The following is a 22,890-nucleotide window of genomic DNA, read 5'->3' as shown; positions in this document are numbered from 1 at the left end:
TATAAACAGAATTTCCAACCTGGACCATTTCAGCGAAATGCGTCGAACGTTGATCGCTTCTAAAATTTGTAGCCTTCGATCTCGAGACTAGACTTGTACCTGCGTGTCTATTTTTTTGTGTAATCTTCGTCGATCGTAGAGGTGATCGATATTTTCATTTATAAAGGTCTGAAATTACAAATACCATTTTAGTATTGGTTTTGTAGTTGATACGTGAAATTATTGTACGTTGATTGCGATCGTCTTCAAAATGAAAGCTGTAAGTATTTTTCGTGTTAGTTTACATTTTTATTTTGTGATTTTTTTTCGGATTTAAAAAAATTTTTAAATCGGTTTTTCAAATTTTTTTGTTTATTTATTTTTTTTAAAAAAAAGTGATACTTACAAGGCTTTATTTGAACATCTACATCTATTTTTATTCAAATGTTTGAATCATTTAAAAAGACTTTGAACAATTTACCTGCATTTTTAATTCGATAAAATGTTCATTCGAGATTTTTTTCTATAAATTAGGTGTTTTGAAATAAGTTTTCTCCGTACCCACTCGAGATTTATACCAATTTAAATAATTATTATCCTATTTCTCCATCACTGGTTTGTTCATTTTTCTAATCAAATGGAATTTTGGAAATTTTAAATCAAAAGAATTGAATTAACTTGTGGCTGAATAATAAATTTGCTATCGTAATTTCTAATGCAAAAATTTTATTACAACTTTGATTAGTTTGAGTTGAAATCTAAAAAAAATACAATAATTTGACGAAAAAACTCATGATTTTTGATTTTAAAATCCATCAAACCTTAGATTGATTCATTCATATTTCTTAAATTTAAAGGTTAAAATCTCAATGGAGAACCTCGATTCCTTGCACCTTTAAAAAATAAATTTTTAAATAAAAATAAAATCACTTGGCAGGACAGAAAGTTCAAATTAGTGATTCGATACTAGGAATTATTTTATTTTTTTGATTTTTTTCTGTGGAGGGGGGGAGGCTCTCAATCACTCGAGTATTTTCTGTTTAATATTGAATCAAAATTTCAAGTTGAAGCAATTCAATAGAGATTTCAGTAAATTAAGTCGATAAACAGGTTTCAATTATGACTGAGCGTCACCTACCTGACGGTATCTCAAAATACCAAATGTAAGCAGAGATCTTCGATTTTTTTGAAAAAAATTTTAAGCAATTTTTTAAATTCATTTTTGAACAATTTAGTGGGAAAAATGAATTTCCAGAATTTTGGTTTTGTAATCTTGAATTTGAAATTTAAATTTAAAAATTTTCTGTTAATAATACTGTAATTTATTTTGACTTATTTTGTTATGTATATACAGCTACCTACAATAATAATTTTTTCTTCCACAGATTGTCATATTTATGGTCTGCATGTCGGCCGTCCTCGCCTACGGACCGCCAAAGCACGAATACGAACACATTGAACATCATAAACCCCCACCGCCACCACCACCCCATCATCATCACAAAGAAGAGCACCATTATCCTCCACCACCACATCATTACCCTCCCCATCACCATAAAGAAGAAGAACACCACAAAGAACATTACTATCCTCCCCATCACCACAAAGAGGAAGAACATCATAAGGAAGAGGAACACCACAAAGAACATTTCTATCCTCCCCATCACCACAAAGAGGAAGAACATCACAAGGAAGAGGAACACCACAAAGAACATTTTTATCCTCCACATCATCATAAAGAAGAAGAACACCATAAAGAACATTTTTATCCTCCTCATCACCATAAAGAGGAAGAACATCATAAAGAAGAAGAACACCACAAAGAACACTTCTACCCACCACCCCATCACCATAAAGAAGAAGAACACCACAAAGAACATTTTTATCCACCACCCCATCACCATAAAGAGGAAGAACACCACAAGGAAGAAGAACACCACAAAGAAGAAGAACACCACAAAGAACACTTCTACCCACCACCCCATCACCATAAGGAAGAAGAACACCATAAAGAACATTTTTATCCACCACCACCACCCTATAAACCAGAATCTAAAACTGTAACCGGAGGTTTCAATGAAGGACTTGGAGGAAGCTCAGGCAGTCAGGGCTCAAATGGTCAAGACTCATTTAGCCAAGGTGGACTTGGTGGAGAAAGTTTAGCCAGTCAATCAGGTATTGGTGGCTCACAAAGCTCTGGTAGCTCGCTAACCTCGGGTAGCTCAGATGGAATTGGAAGTACAGGAGAAGATATTTTCATGCGGAGACAAAGTGGATCCAGAAGATAGTCAGTTTTGAATTTTAGTTCTTTGATTTTTAATCCACTCATGATATCATTTTTTTAGAATTTTTTGAGATTATCAACTACCTAGGTATTTATTATCATTTTTGACCAATTTCTTTAAAAACTTTGCATTTCTTTTTTTAGATTTTTACTTTTTTTTATGTATCTGTTTCCTAATTTATTGTTTCAATTTTGTAAGTACATAAATTTTTTAAAATATTCAAACTGAAATTTTATCGTGTACAAAAAATGCATACCTACTAGTACCTACCTCATTATATGCAGCTAGGTAGGTACCTACCAAACCTTGTCAAAAAAGGGTATTTGAGATTCTTTATAAGAGTTCATTAGCTTGCGTATAAATATTGCAACGCAAAGAAGGTGTGAATGAATCGTATACATTCCTACTTTTCTACCCACGCTTAATGTAATCGCATGATTATCGAAGACCGAATCACTGCCTAGGCAATCAAAAGATAAGAATACAAATGTAAATCAGCTGAATAAAATTTATGAACGTACTACTAGCAGAATCGCGAATCGGTTTGCAAAAATGATACAAATATTCTCAAACAGGTAGGTAATTGGTATGCCGGAACAAAAAAAGAAAGAAACAAATTATACTTACGAAGTGAATTGAGCATGAAGATAAGACGTCATGCTGAATCGCTGATAATAAAGGTCAAGTTCAAGAAGAGCAGAGCAGAGCAGAAAAAACCAAGTGTCCAGATTAAGGTGTGTTTATACCTGGGAAACCCGTTCTTGTGTACATATTGAAAACAATTTTAATTACATTCATCGGCAGTTCTCCTCCTGTTTTCAGTTTGGTTACTTATTAGTGATGTTCAAAATCATTCAAAAATCTATTCGAGGGCCATTAGGTAGGTAGGTCTAGGTATATAATTAAAATTCAAATACGTACCTGCACTATGTACATCTGTCTAATTGTACCTACTTATCTATGTCCCTGTGTAAATTTAAATATTCAGGTACGAGTATATTGAATTTGTTGTGAACGATATGGATTGAAGGATGAAGCCAAAATTTTTCTTTGAGCACCCTGGTGAATGCATTTATGATGTTTAGGAAGAAGCCAATATATACGAAAACGTATTCTGTAAAAATTTACGTTAAATACCTACCTAAACTGGAAAAATTCCAAAATAGTTATGAATACTAAAACTTTTGTTTTGTTTTATCAATTTTCCAAAAGTTCAAACAATGCAATAGGTTGTTGCACCTCAGGACAGGCAAATCAAGAATTGTTGATTTTTTCAATTTTTATGATTGCAATAAAAGTTTTTGAGTCTACGATGACTTATTCATCCCTCTCCAGAGCAGATGCAGCATTGAAAATATTGGTAGGTGTGCATACTTACGTATATTATGTTTTCAATTTCACCCCATAAAGTATAGATCCATTCATGTAGGAAATTAGGAAATGGCACACTCTCAAAAAATATGAGTTCTCAAGGTTTTCTGCCCCTGTTTAGTCCAAATAGATCCGAATTCGAGACCACTTTCAGGCTAGAAAACGGTTGAGTCAAGTTGAAAATTTAGAAAATCAAAAAGATTTTGGTTAAAAAAATTAAAAAACTCGTTTTTACGTCTTATAATCACAAAAATTTGATTTGTCGTTTACATATTTGTGTTCAATGAGTCAAATATTTCCGATGCTGGCCATTATCTACTTACTCATGTTCAATCAAGATACTTACCTGAATTTTCAAATTGCAGCTTTTTATGAAAATTTTTTCAACTTGCTTCATCTTAGTGAGGTGTCAAATTTTTTATAAGGCACATACAAATTATTCAAATCAATGTGTACTCACGACTTTAGTTAAAATTCAAGGTAGGTACATTTTTAAAATTTATCTCATTCTCAATGAAAAAAAAAACCATTTTTCTCTGACTACCTATATGACGAGTGTATTTTTCTAAATCGTAAAATTAATTGGAATGGTCAAAAGAATGAAAAAAAAACACAAAGATTTTCAATCCTTTTTTTTTTAGCAAAAATTACAACGTAAAGTATTCACCTACCTATACCTTCATAAAGATGTAGATACTTACGTATATTTCAGCATATTTTCAATTTAATGAGTTGAAAGGGACATACAGGGTGTTCCTCATTTTGAAAAAATCATCAAGAATAAGGAAATGTTTAAATCATTCAAATCCCGGCGGTGCCAAAAACGAAATTTTATGGCACTCTAGGCTCATAAAAGTGACATAATTCCGCCATTTCATGACTCTACATTAATATGCTCTAAAAATTGCACAAGGTATGTAACAGAAAAATGTTACAATTATGTCATACCATTAAAATTGTGCTTCAATTGTAACAAATCAAACCATATTCTGGTGGCATGAATGTGATTTCAAAAGGTCACATTTCAATACCATTTTTAGTGGATCAAAATGTGACTTGAAAATGGCATGGCATGAATTGTGTCCTTTTATTGTTACCAATATGAGCAATCATCTTAGTACTCATAATGCCACCTACAAATGTGTCATTATATATTTTCATCTAATGCTATATTATGGCCCATAATAATAGCACATGAAAAACTACCTGAAATTGTTCAGAAATGTGACATTATCATGTCATGCAGCAAATCATGTGGTTTAACGTCACATTAATGTCACAGTTTATGTTCACATATAAGGGACTTTGATCTATCCCATAATTGCACTCCACATAAGATAACATAAAGCTACCTTACAGCAGTATATAAAATTGCTCTAAAAAAGTGACATGTATGTCATATCAGCAAATTACAAAACAATGCCAATTGTAATGGCTCTGAAAAAATATCATTTCAGAGTGAAATGAAAGTGCTTGCAGTATGACAAACACAGTTCTGCAGGAAGTTGTGTGCCTTAATGCACATAAAGGACAAATTTTTAGTTGTTATTGATGTCACACTTTTATGCCTCATAATTTTCATTCTTCTATTGTATCATAAAAATGCCAGAAGCAAGTGCATAAAATTGCACTCATAAAAGAAACATTAGTGTCTCATCAGCAAACCATAAAATGACACATAAGAAATTTTTCAGTTTTACAGCACACAAAGACCACATTTTCAGCTTTCATGAATGTTTCTCTTTTATGTCCCTAAATGTTCACTGTTTTATTGTATCATAAAAGTGCCAGAATCAAGTGCATAAAATTGCACTTGCCAAAAAAACATTTATGTCCAATCAACATGCCTTACAATGACTCTTTGGAAATAGTGAATTTTTTATGACATATTAAGGTCAAATTTTCAGTTCTTACCAAAATTTCTCTTTTATCTCTCATAACTCTCATTCTTTTATTGTATCATAAAAGTGCCAGAAGCAAGTGCATGACATTGCACTTGCAGAAGAAATGTTAGTGTCTCATGAGCAAACCATAAAATGACACATGAGCATTTTTCAGTTTTACAGCACACAAAGACCACATTTTTCAGATTTCATGAATGTTTCTCTTTTATGTACCATCATTTACACTGTTTTACTGTATCATAAAAGTACCAGAATCAAGTGCATAAAATTGCACTTGCAACAAAAACTTCAATGTCTAATCAACATACCATACAATGACTCTTTGGAAATTGTGCAGTTTTTATACTCAACACATAGGTACATTAAGATCAAATTTTCAGTTTTCATCAATGTTCCTCTTTTATTGTTTTTTTATTGTATCAATAAAGTGCCATAAGCAAGTGCTTATAATGGCACTTCCAAAAGAAACATTTATGTGCTATCAGTAAGCCATCAAAATAATCTGCAGGAAATTGTTCAACTTTGCAGCAAATTTAAACCAAATAAAATTACATTTTTATGTCCCATAATTTCAATTTTTATATTGTATCATAAAAGTGCTTGAAAAAAGCTCATAAAAATATACCAAACAAAGTGATAAGTATATCATTTCAGCAATAAGTCATGAAAGGACACTCATTTATGCCATGATGAAAATGATATCAACAGTACCTATGATAAAATCACCATAAATTCCTTAAAATTATGTGAAAAGGAAAATTGTGGCATTAATGGCATGTATATGTAACAAATTATGAGGACAGTAACAATTATATTCCACTTTTGTCCTTATATGAAATATTCACAGGGTGGCTAGCTGCACTAATCTGTGCTCAGTAATCCAGAGGTCCCAGGTTCGAATCCTCCGTCCGGCAGAAAATTTATTAAAAATTGAAGCATGTTCCAGAAAAGTATCTCATAAATAAATATGTTAAGAATGGTAATACAGCTATAAATGATGAAAAAACTTGAATTAATAATTAATAAAAATAGTTAATTAATAAATACTGCTAAAATTAACAAATGTGCCATAAATGTGACATTAATGTGACTTCGGTATGATATCTTGATGAATATTCTGTGATAAAAATATGGTGCACTAGGCACTTTGAATGCCCACATATGTGACATTAGATCAGATCAGAAATGTGCCATAGCTAATGGCACATAATAGAGCATATAAATTTCGTTTTTCATGCAACATTTTTGTCACTTGGGAGGGATAAAATTTATGTAACATGAAATTGTACTTAGAAAGTGCCATGGCACATGTCACATAATACAGCCTATAAATTTCGTTTTTCATGTGCCATTTATGAAATTTTAACATGATGCAGAAATGTTTCATAGATATGCCAATGAAAAAGGCCTCTGCTCATGTTACATTAATGTTGCATGATAAACGAAATTTATATGCTCTATTATGTGACATGTGGCATGGCACATTTATGGCAAATACTTGGCACCGTCGGGATGATGCCCATAACCCATAGTACCCGAGTAGACGAACAAGAAATATTACTATGACAGATTGCCCATCTTCAAAATTGAATGGGTAATCTTGATTCAAAGTTTCCAAATTTGTGATGCTGCAAATTCAAATATTCAAATTGTGTTTGCGCCTTCAATTTTGAAGATGGGCAATTTGTCATAATAACATTTTTTGTTCGTCCAATTTGAGCACCATGGGTTACTGAAGTCATTTCAATGACGCAAACATTTTCTTACCATCTGTAAATTGAAGAAGTTACACCATTTTCGGCCAAAAATGTACCAAATTTTAAAAAATTTCCCAAAAATGAGGAAAATGTTTGGATCATTTAAGTGGTTCCATCAACTCATAGCATTCGAGTGGACGAACAAAAAAAGTTATTATGACAAATTGCCTACCTAATATCTTTAAAATTGAAAGGGCAAATTACACAATTGAAAATTCGAAATTTGAAAATTTTGAATCAAGTTTGCCCCTTTAATTTTGAAGATGGGCAATCTGCCATAATAGTATTTTTGTCATCTACTCGAATACTATGAGATATGGCCCTTATTTAAATGATTCAATCATTTCCTTATTCTTGATGATTTTTTTCAAAATGAGAGAATTTCGAGTTTTGCGATGCACGTGGCTCCTTCAATTCACAAGATAGGCAACCAGTCGTAAAACGCTTTTTGTTCGTCTCCTCGAGTACTATCTACAGTTGAATTTTGGCAGACGATTCCCAAAACACCCGACGTAGAAGATATTTTTTCGTTAAAAATCGAGCTTTTTTTGGGGGGGGGGGAAGAGGGAAGGAAACGATCGTAAAAAAATAATGAGAATTTAGATGAGTTAAATGCTTACATGACATTTTTTTCATAATTAAACAAACATTCGGGGGGGGGGGGTTAGGTATATTGTCGTTTCCAATAAACGAAAATACTGCTTAAAAAGGTCATTTCAGATTTTTCGAAGAAGATACGTTTGACATTTTTTTCAAAAGTTTCCACAAATGATTCTTGATGATTGAAAATCACCAAAAAAATCAACAAAAATTGCAATTTATCTTCCTTCAAAGGATTTAGGGGCCAGGGAGTTATCTATGTCTATGAACTACAAAAATATAATAGACATATTTTCACCATTCTTGACTGCTCATCCTTTGAAAAAATTATCAATGAGTTGGGTAACTTACAAAGATAATTAACCTTATATAGGTTCTGATCAGTTTTTTGGTACGTATTTGAAATAATGGGTAAAAAACTAGAAAGAACCTTATTTCATGCGAGACATACTTATTCAAGATACTCGCACTTACAAAAAGGGTAGGTAACAACGAAAGCTTCTGGGAAAGAAAATAGGTAGGTACCTATATCATTTCAATCGATGTAACAGCCCTTCCTTTCATATTTACATACATGCGTTATCTTTGATGGTTATCAATAATGATAAATTTTCTAGGAAGCTTTTCTCATTGAGAATTAATTCAGAAAAAATGCCTACCTAGCTAATCGTGGGCAAAGATGATTTTTATTCCATTATGAGTAGTACCTAGTTTCATGAAGTTAGATATTTTTATGACTGAAGAATGAAAACAGTAAGTAACGTGATCATAGTTTCCTACCCATTTTAGCTTTTTTTTTTTGTTACCTCGAGACGATTAATTTTATAGATTTTACTTTTGATACTCGGCTTATGTTGGCAACCAGCTGCTGAATCGCGAGTTTTACAAGCTGAAGCAGTTAAAATTCAGCAGCCGGAACCAGTTGCTGAATACTATACGTACGAAGACCCTCCAGATTTAAGGTACCTAGATGATTCAGGATCTTACCAAGGGCCGGCTTATGCGCCAAAGGAATTCATGCGTAAAGATAATCGTGCCTTTGAAGCGATTTGGAAAAAAAATTGACGATACATATGTATCTACTAGTCAATTCAATGCAAATTTCACCAACTAGGTACTGTATCAGTGAAATAAATGGTATTTTTTGTAGATATGGAAGTTTGAAATTTATTCAAAAACATAGTTAACAATCAACGATATTTTGACCAAATTGCATGTAGATTTTCGAAACCACAAACAATCGACGGGGGGGAGGCTAAAATAGGATACAAACCAAAGAGAATTAGGTGAAATTTTGATATTTTACCAGTTTTTGGCAACTTGCATTTTTAATTTTTTTTTTCAAAAATCGAAAACGGAATTTGGTGTATCGCTGGGTTTTTAGTGATTCCCTTTTCTCCGGTTCAAAAATTTTTGTGCTGAGTAAAGAAAAGGTTTCCATAATTTTCAGACATTTTTCATTAAAAAGAACGAGATTTAAGCATTCACCTACGTACCTATATACAACAGTGCACCCTCTTTTCAATTTTCTAGTCAGAGGATGAACTTTTGCAGATGAAATTTGATTATCATTTTTTTCCCAACATACTCGTAATTCGCATTTTTTCATCGATTTGAATTTTGTTTAGATTCTAGATGCAGTCAAGGTCGAGATGATTCATCTCTCGTTAGTATTATTTCCGCAACTTGGATCCAAGCAATCATCACATGAATGACTCTTAGCCCATTACAAAAGATAGGTAGATAGGTACTCATTACCTACTATTCGGAGAACGAGTTGCATTATGGAAATAACCAGCAATATATACCTGCACTTTAAAAAAAGTGAACTCACTTTAACGATAATACTTATAACATCGAATACACTTTACAAAGATTCAGGTAGTAATGCGTGTGTTATCAAACGTAAACAAACCTCGCACTAAATGTGGAAACGTGATACCTGTATGAGTAAGAAACTGAAAAATGTGTCCAGTAATCCAGTTATTTAAATCAGTAGGATAGGTGGCTTTTAAGCTTCTAAGAAAATATTTGTTTGAATCCATTGAATTAACATAATAATCTTAATGAGAGAGACAAGGAAAAGAGAGAAAAAGATAACGACGATGAAAACAGAATTTCCAATATGGACAATCTCAATACAACGAACTTCGTTCATTGTGGTTTAACATTTGTAACCTTCGATTCGGAGACTTTATCATTTTTATGTATTTTTTGTTTTGTCGCGCGTCGATCGCACTAGCGGACGAGTTTTTATATAAAAAGGAATAAAATTAACAGCACGGTATCAGTTTATACATTGAAGTCGATACGTGAATTTTGTATTACTTTTTACCTTCAGTTACTGTGATAATCAAGAAAATGAAAGCTGTAAGTATTTTTTGAAATGTTTTTGGTGTACCTACCTATTATTTTACTTGTGTGTTTTTTTTATTTTTAATTTGACATTTTTTTCGGTTTGTTGTGGTCGTTTTCGAAATTTTCTTTTTTTTGGTTTCATCAATTTTGATTCGAATTTTTGTGTTTAATGGTTCAAATATTGATCTTTCTATTTGATTAGTTGACATTTTGTTAAATTTTTTAAATTATGGTTTGATTATTAAATAAGGCTTTCAATATTGCTTTTGAAATCAGTGCATTTATTACTTGATAGGTATCAAGACAAGACTCACGTCCACAATGATTTATTTGGGAAAGAGTTACCTACCTATCTTTTGTTTTAAAACATTCAATTTTTTCATTTTCTTACGATTTTTTTATATGGTATACCTACTGGGATTTTTTAAAGCGAGTTGTTCGCTACAGAATTCAAAACGGCTGTATATTTTTTCTCAACAATGTTTGTCATAGTGGTAATAATTAGTTTCTTTCAGTCTAAGTTTTCGACATTTTTACGAATCATGTTTCATGTATATTTTTGCGGTACAATTTCCTACATTTACATTTGGAAAATTTCTCTGATAAGTCATCACAGTACACAAAGTTACTTTGGAAAAATTATCCAACCTTTTTTTCGCCCCATTTCAAGTATTTTCCATCCCTCATTCCTGTTTATTTGCGAACACAGTTCTAAAATATTTTTTAAAACCGGTTGGTACGTCACATCTGCTTTGAATTTCATAAATTGTGCGTGTTAAATATTTCAATAAAATATCTCTAGCTATATTGAATCAACTTGGATTATAGAAATTTTGTGCGTTGATTTAGATACCTATTATGCCAAAGTACACCTAGTGAAAAATGTGGGGAATTTATATATTTTTTGAATGAAATTTGAAATGGGTCTGTTGAACAAGAGATCATGAAGTTATTCTGTTCAAATGTTTCTTCGCCTGTTCATTTATCTCAAAAAATTAAAAAAAAGAATTAATTTTGACCCCCCCTCTTTCACTACACATGATGTACGTAGATTTTAAAAATGTATCTCATTATTATTTTTTGCCTGAAATTGAAAACTACAATTCAAATTTATTTATTTTTTTCAGATCGTGGTGTTAAGTTGTTGTGTAATGGCGGTCCTCGCTCATGAACCACCACACCATGAGCACCATCATATACCACCCCCACCACCCCATCATCATGAGCATAAGGAGCATCACCATATACCACCCCCACCTCCTCATCATGAGCATAAGGAGCATCACCATATACCTCCACCACCCCCTCATCACGAGCATCACCATCAACCCCCTCATCATGTACCACATCATCACGAAGAACACAAACCTCACCACATACCACCACCACCACACCATGAACATAAACCCCCTCATCATATTCCACCTCCGCCACCACATCATCATGAGGAACACAAACCTCACCATATTCCACCACCTCATCATGGTGGACATCATGAAGGAGGATTTGGCGGTCAAGGTATTGGCGGAGGACAAGGTGGATTTGGTGGTCAAGGAATTGGAGGCCAAGGTTTAGGTGGTGGTCAAGGATTAGGAGGTGGTCAAGGATTAGGTGGCGGACAAGGATTAGGCGGTGGCCAAGGTATTGGTGGTGGTCAAGGCCTTGGTGGAGGTCAAGATTTAGGAGGATTCAACCAAGGTTTAGGTGGACAACAAGGAGGATTAGGTGGTCAAGGATTAGGTGGTCAAGGATTAGGTGGTCAACAAGGAGGATTAGGTGGTCAAGGATTAGGTGGACAACAAGGTGGATTTGGTGGCCAAGGGTTAGGACAACAAGGAGGATTAGGCGGCCAAGGATTAGGACAACAAGGAGGATTAGGCGGCCAAGGATTAGGTCAACAAGGAGGATTTGGTGGCCAAGGATTAGGACAACAAGGAGGATTAGGACAACAAGGATTAGGAGGACAACAAGGAGGATTCGGTGGCCAAGGATTAGGTCAACAAGGTGGACTCGGCGGTCAATCATTGGGACAAGGCATCAATCAAGGATTTTAATAATCAAGGTATCTGAAACCTACCTAGTTTCTTACGTTTTCCTATCAACTTTTGAAAGATGAACGAACTGATTAAAATGTAGCCCATGTCTCTGTCACGGTGATCAGACGAGAAAGACAGTTTAAATTAAATTCATTGTTTCCTAAATTTTTTACGACCATTATTTTGTGTATTGTATATTTACCACTTCTTATTTTTAAAAAATCTCTCCAAACTCTATTCAACCACATGCATTTGTATCTTTGTAATTTATTGTTTTGAATTAAATTAAAATTTTTAATTGTACCGCATTTTGATTTTTTCTTTTCAAATTAATGATTCTTTTACATAACTATTGGTTAGCTTATCTGAAGTTTTCACGGGGATTCTCGTACTTCGATAGATATTGGTTCTTTGTGGGAGAGAGTTCACGAGTTCGAATAAATATATATTTGAATTTCACTAATTGCACTTGTGAATGGTTTATGGTTAATTACTCGTTTATTTTGAAAATTATTTTTATCTGTTTGATATCGGAATGAATAACATTTTCAAAGCATCATCGTATCTTATCTCGTCTTGATGGTATTTGCAGAAGAGGTGAAAGACTTTATGGTTCGATCATTGCAAAAAAATATGAGTTTGATCAGGCGATGAAATCTCGATTTTGAAAATTTTAGTGGCATTTTCCCCACGAATCCAATGAATTACAGATTATTGAATAAAAAAAATTAATTTACAAAATTCAATAAAATTAATACTTTTATTATTTTTTTGACTTGAACTTCTTTAAAATAATCTTTTTATAATTACGTAATATAATATCCTGCATTCGAAAATAGAACACTAACCAAAATTAGATGTCTGTTCGTACCATTAAACGTAAACAATAAATTAATTGAGTATCTACTTTGACCAAATACATACGAAGTTATAGGTACCTATAAACATGCAAAATAAAAATCAAGTTAGGAAAAAGAATAAATGCGTATGAGGTTGTTGATATGTTCGATAACATTAAGGTTCAAGTTCATTGAGAACTAGAAGCAAAAAAATTGGCGTCGAAATTAAGGTGTGTGGATAACTTGCCTATTAGCTGGAAAACCTGTTTTCAAAAATGATTCCTACTGAATTCGTTCTCAATGTTTGTTTCTTTGTAGCAGCTGGCTCGTGTGAATAAGAATTCGTGTACAATTTTTTATGCTCACGGCATGAATTTTATTTTTCAATGAACTTTTAATCATTAGAAATTGCGTTTTTTTCTTGACAGCTGTTGGATGTAGGCCTACCAATTGAACTATAAAGGTCTAAGTTGATTATTTCAGAAATGTGTTTAGTTATACCTATTTTGTTGCTTTCCTAATCTGTTTTGCGATTTTAATAGGTAGGTTAGTTTTTTTGATGTACTATCATTTCCGGGATGCAGATATTAATTGTTGAATATAAATATAACGATTTATCACTGATGGCTTTTTTTTGCTTTTCAATAGGTACGTGTTTTAATTTCTAATTAATTATATCTGGGAGGTGATTTTAACGATGCAGAGTTTGTAACTTTACCTATTTGAAATGGTGAGTATATTTTTAGCTTCAGAATGGACGAATGGTTACCATTTTACAGGTAGGTTACTCAGAATTATTGAGTTAATGACCGAATATGGTAAGTAAGTACTTATCTTTTAATATTTTTGCGAGGTATCTAGACTTCCAGCTAGGCAACTTTGGATTAGTGGTGCTCTCTGTAAGATCTATTACGAATGTATTTGAAATGCCTCCTTCACGCAGCACATTTTTTCTTGAAAATTATATGCTCTATCAATACTTCCTGATACGTAAATTTTTCGAAGTTGAGAAAGTAGGTAGGTACTGTTGAACTGGAAGGAGGAAGGTAAACTGTGAGAGTTGAAGGAAGTTTTGAGTCTTAATCTTTTGAAACACAAGGTGATTCATTTTTTTTTTTTTTCAAATTCCAGATTTCAACTTATTAATACAGTGTAGATTTGTGAATCATTTAGATACCCTAATCATGCAACTCACAATGTTTCTGGCAAGATTTTGAAATCGATTTGGAACCCACGTAAAAAAAAAACTAATTTTGGAGGCAGCTCAAAATTTAGTTCTGAGTCAAAGGTGAGAATGATGGTCTTTTTGTGAGCGAAATTTCAATTTAATCAGAATTTAAAATTGTCAAATTTTCTATTAGTTTAGTCTGTTTCGAAATAGATACCTAAGTCTAATACATATTAATATGAATGGGTAGATACATAAAATTTTTAAGGATGTAAAGTTTGAGCAAAAAACATGATTTTGAGATATTCTTAATTGACTGGCAATATATAAAAACTCATTTGCATGATGTGCATGTATATCGTAAATTTTGAAAATTTGACAAAACAATCAATCATTTTTATCTACCTTGCTATTGGCTTCAAGCTCACCACAACTCATCTCAAGTAATGAAGAATGTCTGATCTATGCAACCTACGACTGGTAGATAATTCTATAAAGCGAATGAAGGAAATAGCAATTAGACAGAATTCCCAGTACGGGAAAATCCAACGAAGCACCCATGAAAATTGTGGCACTGGCTTTAGGGATCAGATACCTACATATATAATTATCTTCATCCACTTTTTTTGAGGGGCGTCGGCGTCTTTTACCGAGATTGATATTCGTTGGTGATGTTTTCGTATAAAAAGAATTAAAATTTCTTGTAAGATGTTATTGTATACTCGAATGTTTTTTGAAGTCGAATCTGTCGAATAGTTGCGGAGATACTATTTTTAAAATTTTGAAATTTAATTTACAGTCAGGATGAGAAATGTAAGTATTTTTTATTTCGACATAATACATATGTAAGTAGGTACTTATTTATCATTTATTACATTTTTTTCTTACATAGGTACTATGTAGTTAATGTAGTTGAAAAATGTGGCCCTCTTTTTAAAATATTTTGATAGAGAGTACCATTTACAGATTCGCTTTTCTATTCCTTTTTTTTCTTAATCTGGATGTAAAAAATTTGGTCTGTCATCACTGTGTATTCCACTTTTGATTTGAGAAACCTGATAAGCAATAGATACCTACATATTTATGCCTCATGACTCATAGATTTTAATAAGACCAATTTGTACAGATTTTTGTCCTTTTTTTTGGAAATTAAGTTAAAATTTTGCCTACTTACATTATTTCTCTATCTAATGTATTATGACTGTGACTTATTAGATACCCACCTATTTTAAATTTAAGTTCTGTTGATACTTCTTTAGGTTTTGAATTTTTTTGCAAGTTTTTTTATGATACTTACCTACGAAGGATTTAAAATTATGATAGAGAAAAATGATTCTAAGTTAAGGTCTATTTGTTAACTTTGAAAAAAAAAAAGAATTCATCGTATTGATTCGTTTGTTCAAGTCTACTTATCTATCAGACAATTCAATATATTTCTATAACATTTGTTTGTAGAAGCAGTTCCAACCTTTCGTAATTATTTAAAATTTAATGTTTTGCTGATCGTAAGAACCGTCTACTCGTAGAATCTCATAAATTTTGTTTTTACAGATCGTGCTACTTATTTGTTGCATCTCAGCAGTTCTTGCTGGTGACTATTACGATCATGAATATTATCATCATTATCCCCATTACGAACATCATCATAAACATCACGAGTATAAACCACCTCCACCACCTCCTCCACCGCCACCACCACCACCACCGCCGCCGCCGCCACCACCAAAACATAAACATTACTACCCACCTCCTCCTCCACCACCCCAAAGCATCATTACCATCATTACCATCATTACAATCCTCATCCTCCACCACCACCACATTTCTACAAACCTCATCATTACTAACCAAAAACCACCACACGAGGGTTAATAATGATGGTAAGTAGTGATCTCATCGATTGTAACTTACATCCCTATAATTTTTTTCTTATGAATTTAGGTACCTACCTATATCTATGAAAATTATTTTTTTTAATTTACAATTTAAAATTATTTTCTCTTAAGGTATTTTTTTTACTTGAAAAAAAATTGCTGATTTTTTTATCTGATAAATATTATGATTTTTGATACCTAATAATATAAATTATTAAATCTTATTTTGAAATTTATTTTTTCTAAGCGTACCTATTAATTTTTAGAGCATCGGACTCATGACTTACAGATTAAGTAGGTATGTACCTATGAATTGACGTTCATGTAAGAGATTTTGCTCATCTATTTGTTGTTTATTAATTGTTTTCATTTTCTTCGATGATATTCTCTGGTGAACAGGGCAGGGGGCGGAGGTTTAGAATTTGAGTATCGAAGACGCAAGCCTTGTTGAATAAGTATAGGCTCAATACAAAGTAAATCTTGTCTATTCGTTTACTTAACTACTTGATAAGTGTATTGGTCTTGTACATTGAGATAAAAAAAAATGTTGTGAATTATGAAAAAAAAGTAGGCGTTACGACAGCACTTTATTTCAATGATTGAAGTCGAGTACCTACCTAATCGCAAGCTTACGGCGAATTGAAAAAAATCAACGTTCAGACTAAGATTTGGAATATTGATGACTTGGAAACCCGTTTTGGAAATCTTGAAAATATTTCGGCGAAAATTCGTTCGAAATTTCCTATTTTATAACGTTACCTACACTACACCTCGTTATTTGGAAAAATTGATTTACATAACTGCTGGCTATAAAATTTGTACCTTGTAAAAAAAATTCATGAAGTACCTAGGTACCTATCTTCATTAAAAAAAAAAAAAAAAAAATGGTTGAATTATGGGGTCACTTTCACGCGGGTTCACATATTTACCTTTTTAGATTTTTTTCCGTTCAACTTTTAGTCTACCTATCTGAATGTTGAACTATTGGTTGCGAATTTCTCTAAAAAATGATAGGTATGTAGAGGTACCTGATTAAAAAACGTGTAAAAACGGGAAAATGTTCAAATTTTCTTAAAAGCTATACTTACGATTTATTCAATTTTTCAGTTTTTCCTATCCTCATACCTACCCTATCATTTCTTGAAAATTACCTGCCTAAAATTGGTATGTACTTTTCGTTATTTTTTAGACAAAAAATTCGATTTTTTTTAGCCTTTAGTTTTCAAAGAGAAAGAAAATTCAAAAAAGAAAACTTCAATCATTTTTCAATTTCTATGCAAACTCGACGTGTATAATTGAAGAGTTCTTGATTTAAAATCTTTGTCTATGTTTCAGTTTTTATTTTTATTTTTTTTCTTGTAATATCTGGTTAGTACCTAGCTAGTAGCTACCTACCTACTTATTACGTCTTTAAAAGAAAGACTTACTTACTTACATGTGGTGCTCTCTACAGATGAACAAGATGAATGTACTTCAACTGTGCTTTTCGCAGCACATTTTTAAATTTGTGCAGCTAGTTTCGTGAATGAGAAACAGATATCGTTCAGATGCTCGTACCCAGATATACTCTTGGCTTTCAAGCTTATTTTCAAAGCTCAGTAGGCTTTGTAACATTGGCGTTATAATTTCTTAAACTTTAGTTTGCAATAATCCTGGTCTTTTTTGATCATTACCGGACCAGAACATTACCTAGGTACTCATACGTAGGTCTGAATGTAATTTTAATATTTTTTCAATAAAGTGAATAAAATATCGTTGATAAATTAATATTGAATGATTTTTTTTTAAAAATAATAATCTGGAATTTCTATCTAAAGAGACCAATGAGTGGGCGCAATGACTTTAAAAGATATAAAGAGTCCTAGTGGTACTACTGAAAAAATACATACCAGATGAAGGTGTTGCCTATCTTCAAAAGTATAAGGACAAATGTTTCTGAAAACGTAAAAGTCAAACCACGTTTATGATCATAACTGGAGAAGGTAATCTAAAAGTGAGTAAAACTTCATTTCATGACTTACGTATTGTTAACTGATATACAAATTAAAACAGTTGGGAATGAATTTTGATGGAATTTTTTTTTACAAAAAATGATCATTGAAAATGGATAATTAGGCACTTGAACCAATTACCTACATCGAAAAGTGAACAATGGCAATATTCGTAGTTGATTTTAACCTGAGACCAAAAATTTAAAAAACTGTTGGTGCTCTAATTTGACGATGATATTTCAGAAATAATATTGTAAACACATCAAGTATAGGTATGAATTTTAAGCGTTTATACGTTTTTAAATTACATAATTTGAGACAAAAAGTTATCTACCTAATCATCAAAGTACTCGACGTAGGTAGAAGGTGTCTACTTACTACACATTTTCTCGGCAAAACTAAGCAATGATTCATTTAGTAAATTTTTTCTCATTTTCCGGATATCAAGAAAATTTTTCAAACGGGAAATTTTGATAAAAATTGAATCGATCACTAGGTATACGTCTACTTAATTTTTAAGAAACTTATTTCGTTGCATAAAATAAATGACAAGTCATATTCAAAAATACAAATAATTCACCTGCGAATAATTTTGCCTTAAATTCTCCATTTTCAACAATTTTTATTAGGTGAAAAATTTTACATTTTTATAAAAATAAAACGTCGATAAATTCGCGTAGGTATTACCTATCATTGTAGAAATATTGTTATAAATAATCAAAAAAATACAAAATTGAGATTTCCCTTCTCTTCTGACGCACTTACTCGTAGGTGTATAAAATTTTGAAGTTTTCAGTTAAAATTAAACGTCGTCACGTTTTAAGCTTCCTAGATCATACTGGTTGAAGAACGTCCAATTTGCATTCCGTATCTTTACTAAGAAACGGAGGAGAAAGAAGAAATAAAGATAATACCGATTAAAAACAAAATTTCCCATCTAGGTAACCTTCGATCCAGACAATTAATATTTTCGTACATGTGTGTGTACTTTTATGCACGATAGTGTTAATCGAAATGGTGACCATTTTTGTATAAAAATCGATTAAAGATATTCGAACAGCATTAGTGTAATTTTGAACTTGGAACGTGAATCTTACTTCGTATACTTGGATAAAATTGAGACAATGAGGACTTTACTCGTAAGTTAAAATTATTATCTAATTAATGCCTATACCTATATCAATTCAATTATGATAGGCTAAACCTTTCATCACTTTCATCTTATTATTTTAATAATGAGTTTTAAAATATTTTTTTTGGAATCTAGAAGGTATTTTTATGATTTTAATTTCTTATTCCGTTAAGTATAAATGTACCTATGTTTTGATTAATTGAACAATTTTTCGCAAAATTTTAAATATCGAGAATAGAACTGTAAGTGTACGTAAGCTAATCTGCTCACATACTTCATTTTTTTTAAAAAATAATTTTCAAATTTAATTTTTTGCGAAGTGTAGTAGATATCTACCTCAATATTCTCAATCAATAACCACTATTAATAAATTCAAACAATGTGATCATTCATATAAGAAAACAATTTTTTTTTTTTGGTTTGAAATGGATTTTTTTTTGTTAAAAATTTGAGAAATGAAAGAAATGTTTCACATTTTTAAAAATCTCAATTCCCAGGTCTATTCGTAGGTACTTATAACCTTACAAGTAAGTAGGTAAATAATATCTAATAATTAAAATTATTTGAAATATTTTTTTCAAAAATTGACCTAGTTATCAATTTTTGAAATTTTTAAATATTATCAATAGGTAGTTTAATTTTTTGTAAATAAGAATTTTTCTGAAGAGTCATGAATAGGTACCTGACTAATAATATCGAAAATTAAAACAGGTACTTAGGTATCAAAAAATTACTTTTGCCATAAATTTTCTATCAATTGAGGAAAAAATAATGAAGAAGAACACACTTGAAGTACAAAAATTGCCAAAATAAAAAAAAGAAATCTTTTTAAAAAATTTAATTTTGAAAATCAATCTTGATACGTAAATACTTGTAAATGTCAATTTTCTTTGAATAATAACTAATAAGACTTGCCTTATTTTGTTTCTTTTTCTAAATTTTTGATAATTTCATTTTTTCAAGGAAATAGTTACGCACTTCTGTGAATTTTATTTTGCATATAAAATATACCTACATACCTATCTACCTAAACTGAACTCTCAATGCGCTCATTACGTCATTCATAAGTACCATTTTTTTTCAAATTCAAACTGATCAATTCAATTCTTCAGTTGATTCTCGTGTTGTTAGAGGGAATAGTCTAATGTAGGTATTATTATTTTCTTATTTTGCAGATTGTATTCTCAATTTTCTGTGTCTCTGTGATTCTTGCTCATGAACCTGTAAAGCACCACGAGCATCTTGATCATAAGCATTATTATCCACCACCACCTCCACCACCACCAATCAAGTATAAACCACCGCCACCGCCGCCGCCGCCACCACCACCACCACCACCACCTCCTCCGCCGCCTCCTCCTCCTCCTCCACCACCTCCAAAACATCACTACAAACCACCACCACCTCCACCTCCTCCGAAAGAATATTACAAACCCCCACCTCCTCCTCCTCCTCCTCCACCCCCACCAGTACACTATGGTAAATATTAATCGGATTCATCCGTTTAAAATTATGTGGTAAGTGGTCAAAATTTCTTCACTCAAAATGACATTTCTTAAAAAATTTCCAGTCCTTTCAAGTTGTGCCTCACTAGGTACCTATTTTTAATCATTGTATTTAATCATAATATTCTTGTTTTGGAGATTTTCTAATTTCTTTAATTTCAATTATTGAGCTTTTGTTGTAATTTCACGGTGCTCTATGATATGTATTATATATAGTTTCTAATTATTTTGATACATAGAAAATATTGTGTAAGCTCGATGCATTTTATTATCCAACTTACCTTATTTTAATAAAGAAAATAGCATGTTTCTATGAGCTTTTTTATTTCTTATGCTCGGCAGTTAAAGTGTATTATGTGATGATTAAAATTTGATAAAATTAAGTACCCTGTGTCCCCCTTCACCGACCCTCACCAACCATCTCAAAAATACATCTATCGTGCTTACAAGAATTGTTCAGATGATCATTCTCTACGAAGTGTGAATGATGACGTCGTCGTTACCATTAGATATACAAGTTTTAGAAACTGGTTGTACGCGTTGGCTTACGTGTCGAGTATGTGTGAAAATAAACACGTGAAGCTTCTCGACTCCCAATGATTGCCATTGACACGCAACTTATAAGTATTGATAAGTTTTCTACTTTGTTGGGATGTGATCGCGACAGTGAACATCATGGATCGAGGAGCTAGACAGGTGGAGAAAGAGTACGGTAGGGGGTATGTTGAGTGGAAGACATCTAATTCGATATTCCTCCGGGACAAGGAAAGTAATACGTTTTACTTGTCACGTCTCCTTTTCAAAGGTGAAGCAGTATCGATAACGTGTCGATATTATTTTCACGTTTCACTGAACTGGAAAGAAGGTAATATTTGCGACCATTATTGGCTTACGTATGAGCGACGAATAAAAATATAATTTAAAAATCTCTAGCGTTATAAAGCCAGCTTATTAAAAGATAAGGTCGTGTCGTCGTCGGTGTGAGGCAAGAACCCTGAAATTTTCATATTACGATCAACCTTTATTTCACAGTTTGGACTTTTGCGTCGTTTTGCAGTACCTACCTAAATTCTTCGAAAATCTTGTAAGGTGCTGGGTTGACAAGAAGCAGAAATATTACAAATTAAATGTTTTAAGGATAGTTTGAGAAAGTTCGTGTGTGGATTTTGCAAAAGCGAACGCCAGGGTATTTCAAAAGTACCTACACGATATGGTATAGAAGGTAGGTAGGTATGTGCTGCGTTAACGTTATAGGATTTTTTTTTTATCGCGTAGAATAATCCTTTTTCGTGTTTTACTTTGCATAAAACGTGACAACTGTAACGACCAATAAATTCGAATAAATCACATTTCGTTGAATCCGCTATAGACATGTCTATTTGTCACGAATCGCGTAACATATGGAAATTTAATATTACGTCGCCCTATGTGTTCGCCATTTTTCTTCTAGGTACTATGTTGTAATTTTGGTATGAACTCGAATCGTTCTCTAATGTACGCCACTAGTAAGGTGGTTGTCGAGTTGGAGTTCGTGCTCCGGGCTTGAATATTCGAGAATTAAAATAACCGGCGAGATTATAATATATATCAGCGTGTGGGGTTGCAAAAAGAGTATAGAATTTTGGATAAGGTACCTTTAACTTTAGGTAGGAATGTAGGTATAAAATGTATAGGCGAATATTAAGCACGAAGTGTGTTGTTGGTCACGGTTCACTGTTCACTGTTATGAGCGAAAGGGTGTGTCGATTTTTTTTTCATTATTTTTTTTCTCTTTTTTCAGCAAAATAGGGGAAGTGGGGGAGGAGAGGAATGGATAAAAAAATATTGAATCGCTCTCAAGTTCAAAATACGTATTCTGAATTTTCTGAAATCTTTAATTTTTTGCAACTTACCTACCCAAGTTGAAAAAAAAATACCCACATTGATAATGATAAATTAAACTGTGAAAGATCCATTTTTGAAGATTAATTAACTCCAAAACCGGAAATGTGGTCGGGGGAGGGGGACAGAGGTGCCAAACAAAAAATTTCAAGGAGATGAAAAATGGGTAGATACTTTTTTTTTAATCGAAATTTGAGTTTTTAAGGGACT

General features: G+C 32.3%; 3 protein-coding genes and 2 long non-coding RNA genes across 5 annotated transcripts; all 5 read left to right on the top strand.

Moving 5' to 3' along the window:
• Positions 1 to 33: 33 nt before the first annotated feature.
• LOC135846885 (histidine-rich glycoprotein-like) lies at positions 34 to 2,488 on the top strand. The gene is made up of 2 exons (XM_065366232.1): positions 34 to 259; positions 1,365 to 2,488. The coding sequence occupies exons 1-2, from the start codon at positions 251 to 253 to the stop codon at positions 2,265 to 2,267; spliced, it is 912 nt and encodes a 303-aa protein (XP_065222304.1). The 5' UTR covers positions 34 to 250; the 3' UTR covers positions 2,268 to 2,488.
• A 5,665-nt stretch (positions 2,489 to 8,153) lies between these two features.
• Positions 8,154 to 9,047, top strand: LOC135849506 (uncharacterized). Its single transcript, XR_010559552.1, has 2 exons — positions 8,154 to 8,649; positions 8,725 to 9,047. It is a non-coding gene; the product is annotated as an uncharacterized LOC135849506 (long non-coding RNA).
• Positions 9,048 to 10,105: 1,058 nt separating this feature from the next.
• On the top strand, positions 10,106 to 12,598 carry LOC135849504 (uncharacterized). Its single transcript, XM_065369978.1, has 2 exons — positions 10,106 to 10,266; positions 11,382 to 12,598. The coding sequence occupies exons 1-2, from the start codon at positions 10,258 to 10,260 to the stop codon at positions 12,306 to 12,308; spliced, it is 936 nt and encodes a 311-aa protein (XP_065226050.1). The 5' UTR covers positions 10,106 to 10,257; the 3' UTR covers positions 12,309 to 12,598.
• Positions 12,599 to 13,875: 1,277 nt separating this feature from the next.
• On the top strand, positions 13,876 to 17,934 carry LOC135849507 (uncharacterized). Its single transcript, XR_010559553.1, has 2 exons — positions 13,876 to 15,110; positions 15,849 to 17,934. It is a non-coding gene; the product is annotated as an uncharacterized LOC135849507 (long non-coding RNA).
• A 1,211-nt stretch (positions 17,935 to 19,145) lies between these two features.
• On the top strand, positions 19,146 to 21,110 carry LOC135849505 (uncharacterized). The gene is made up of 2 exons (XM_065369980.1): positions 19,146 to 19,301; positions 20,470 to 21,110. Exons 1-2 carry the CDS (start codon positions 19,287 to 19,289, stop codon positions 20,782 to 20,784), a joined length of 330 nt encoding a protein of 109 aa, XP_065226052.1. The 5' UTR covers positions 19,146 to 19,286; the 3' UTR covers positions 20,785 to 21,110.
• Positions 21,111 to 22,890: the final 1,780 nt, after the last annotated feature.

Source organism: Planococcus citri, chromosome 5 (genome assembly GCF_950023065.1).
Source record: "Planococcus citri chromosome 5, ihPlaCitr1.1, whole genome shotgun sequence".
Classification (NCBI taxonomy): Eukaryota; Metazoa; Arthropoda; class Insecta; order Hemiptera; family Pseudococcidae; genus Planococcus; species Planococcus citri.
This window is presented reverse-complemented; position numbering and strand designations above follow the sequence as displayed.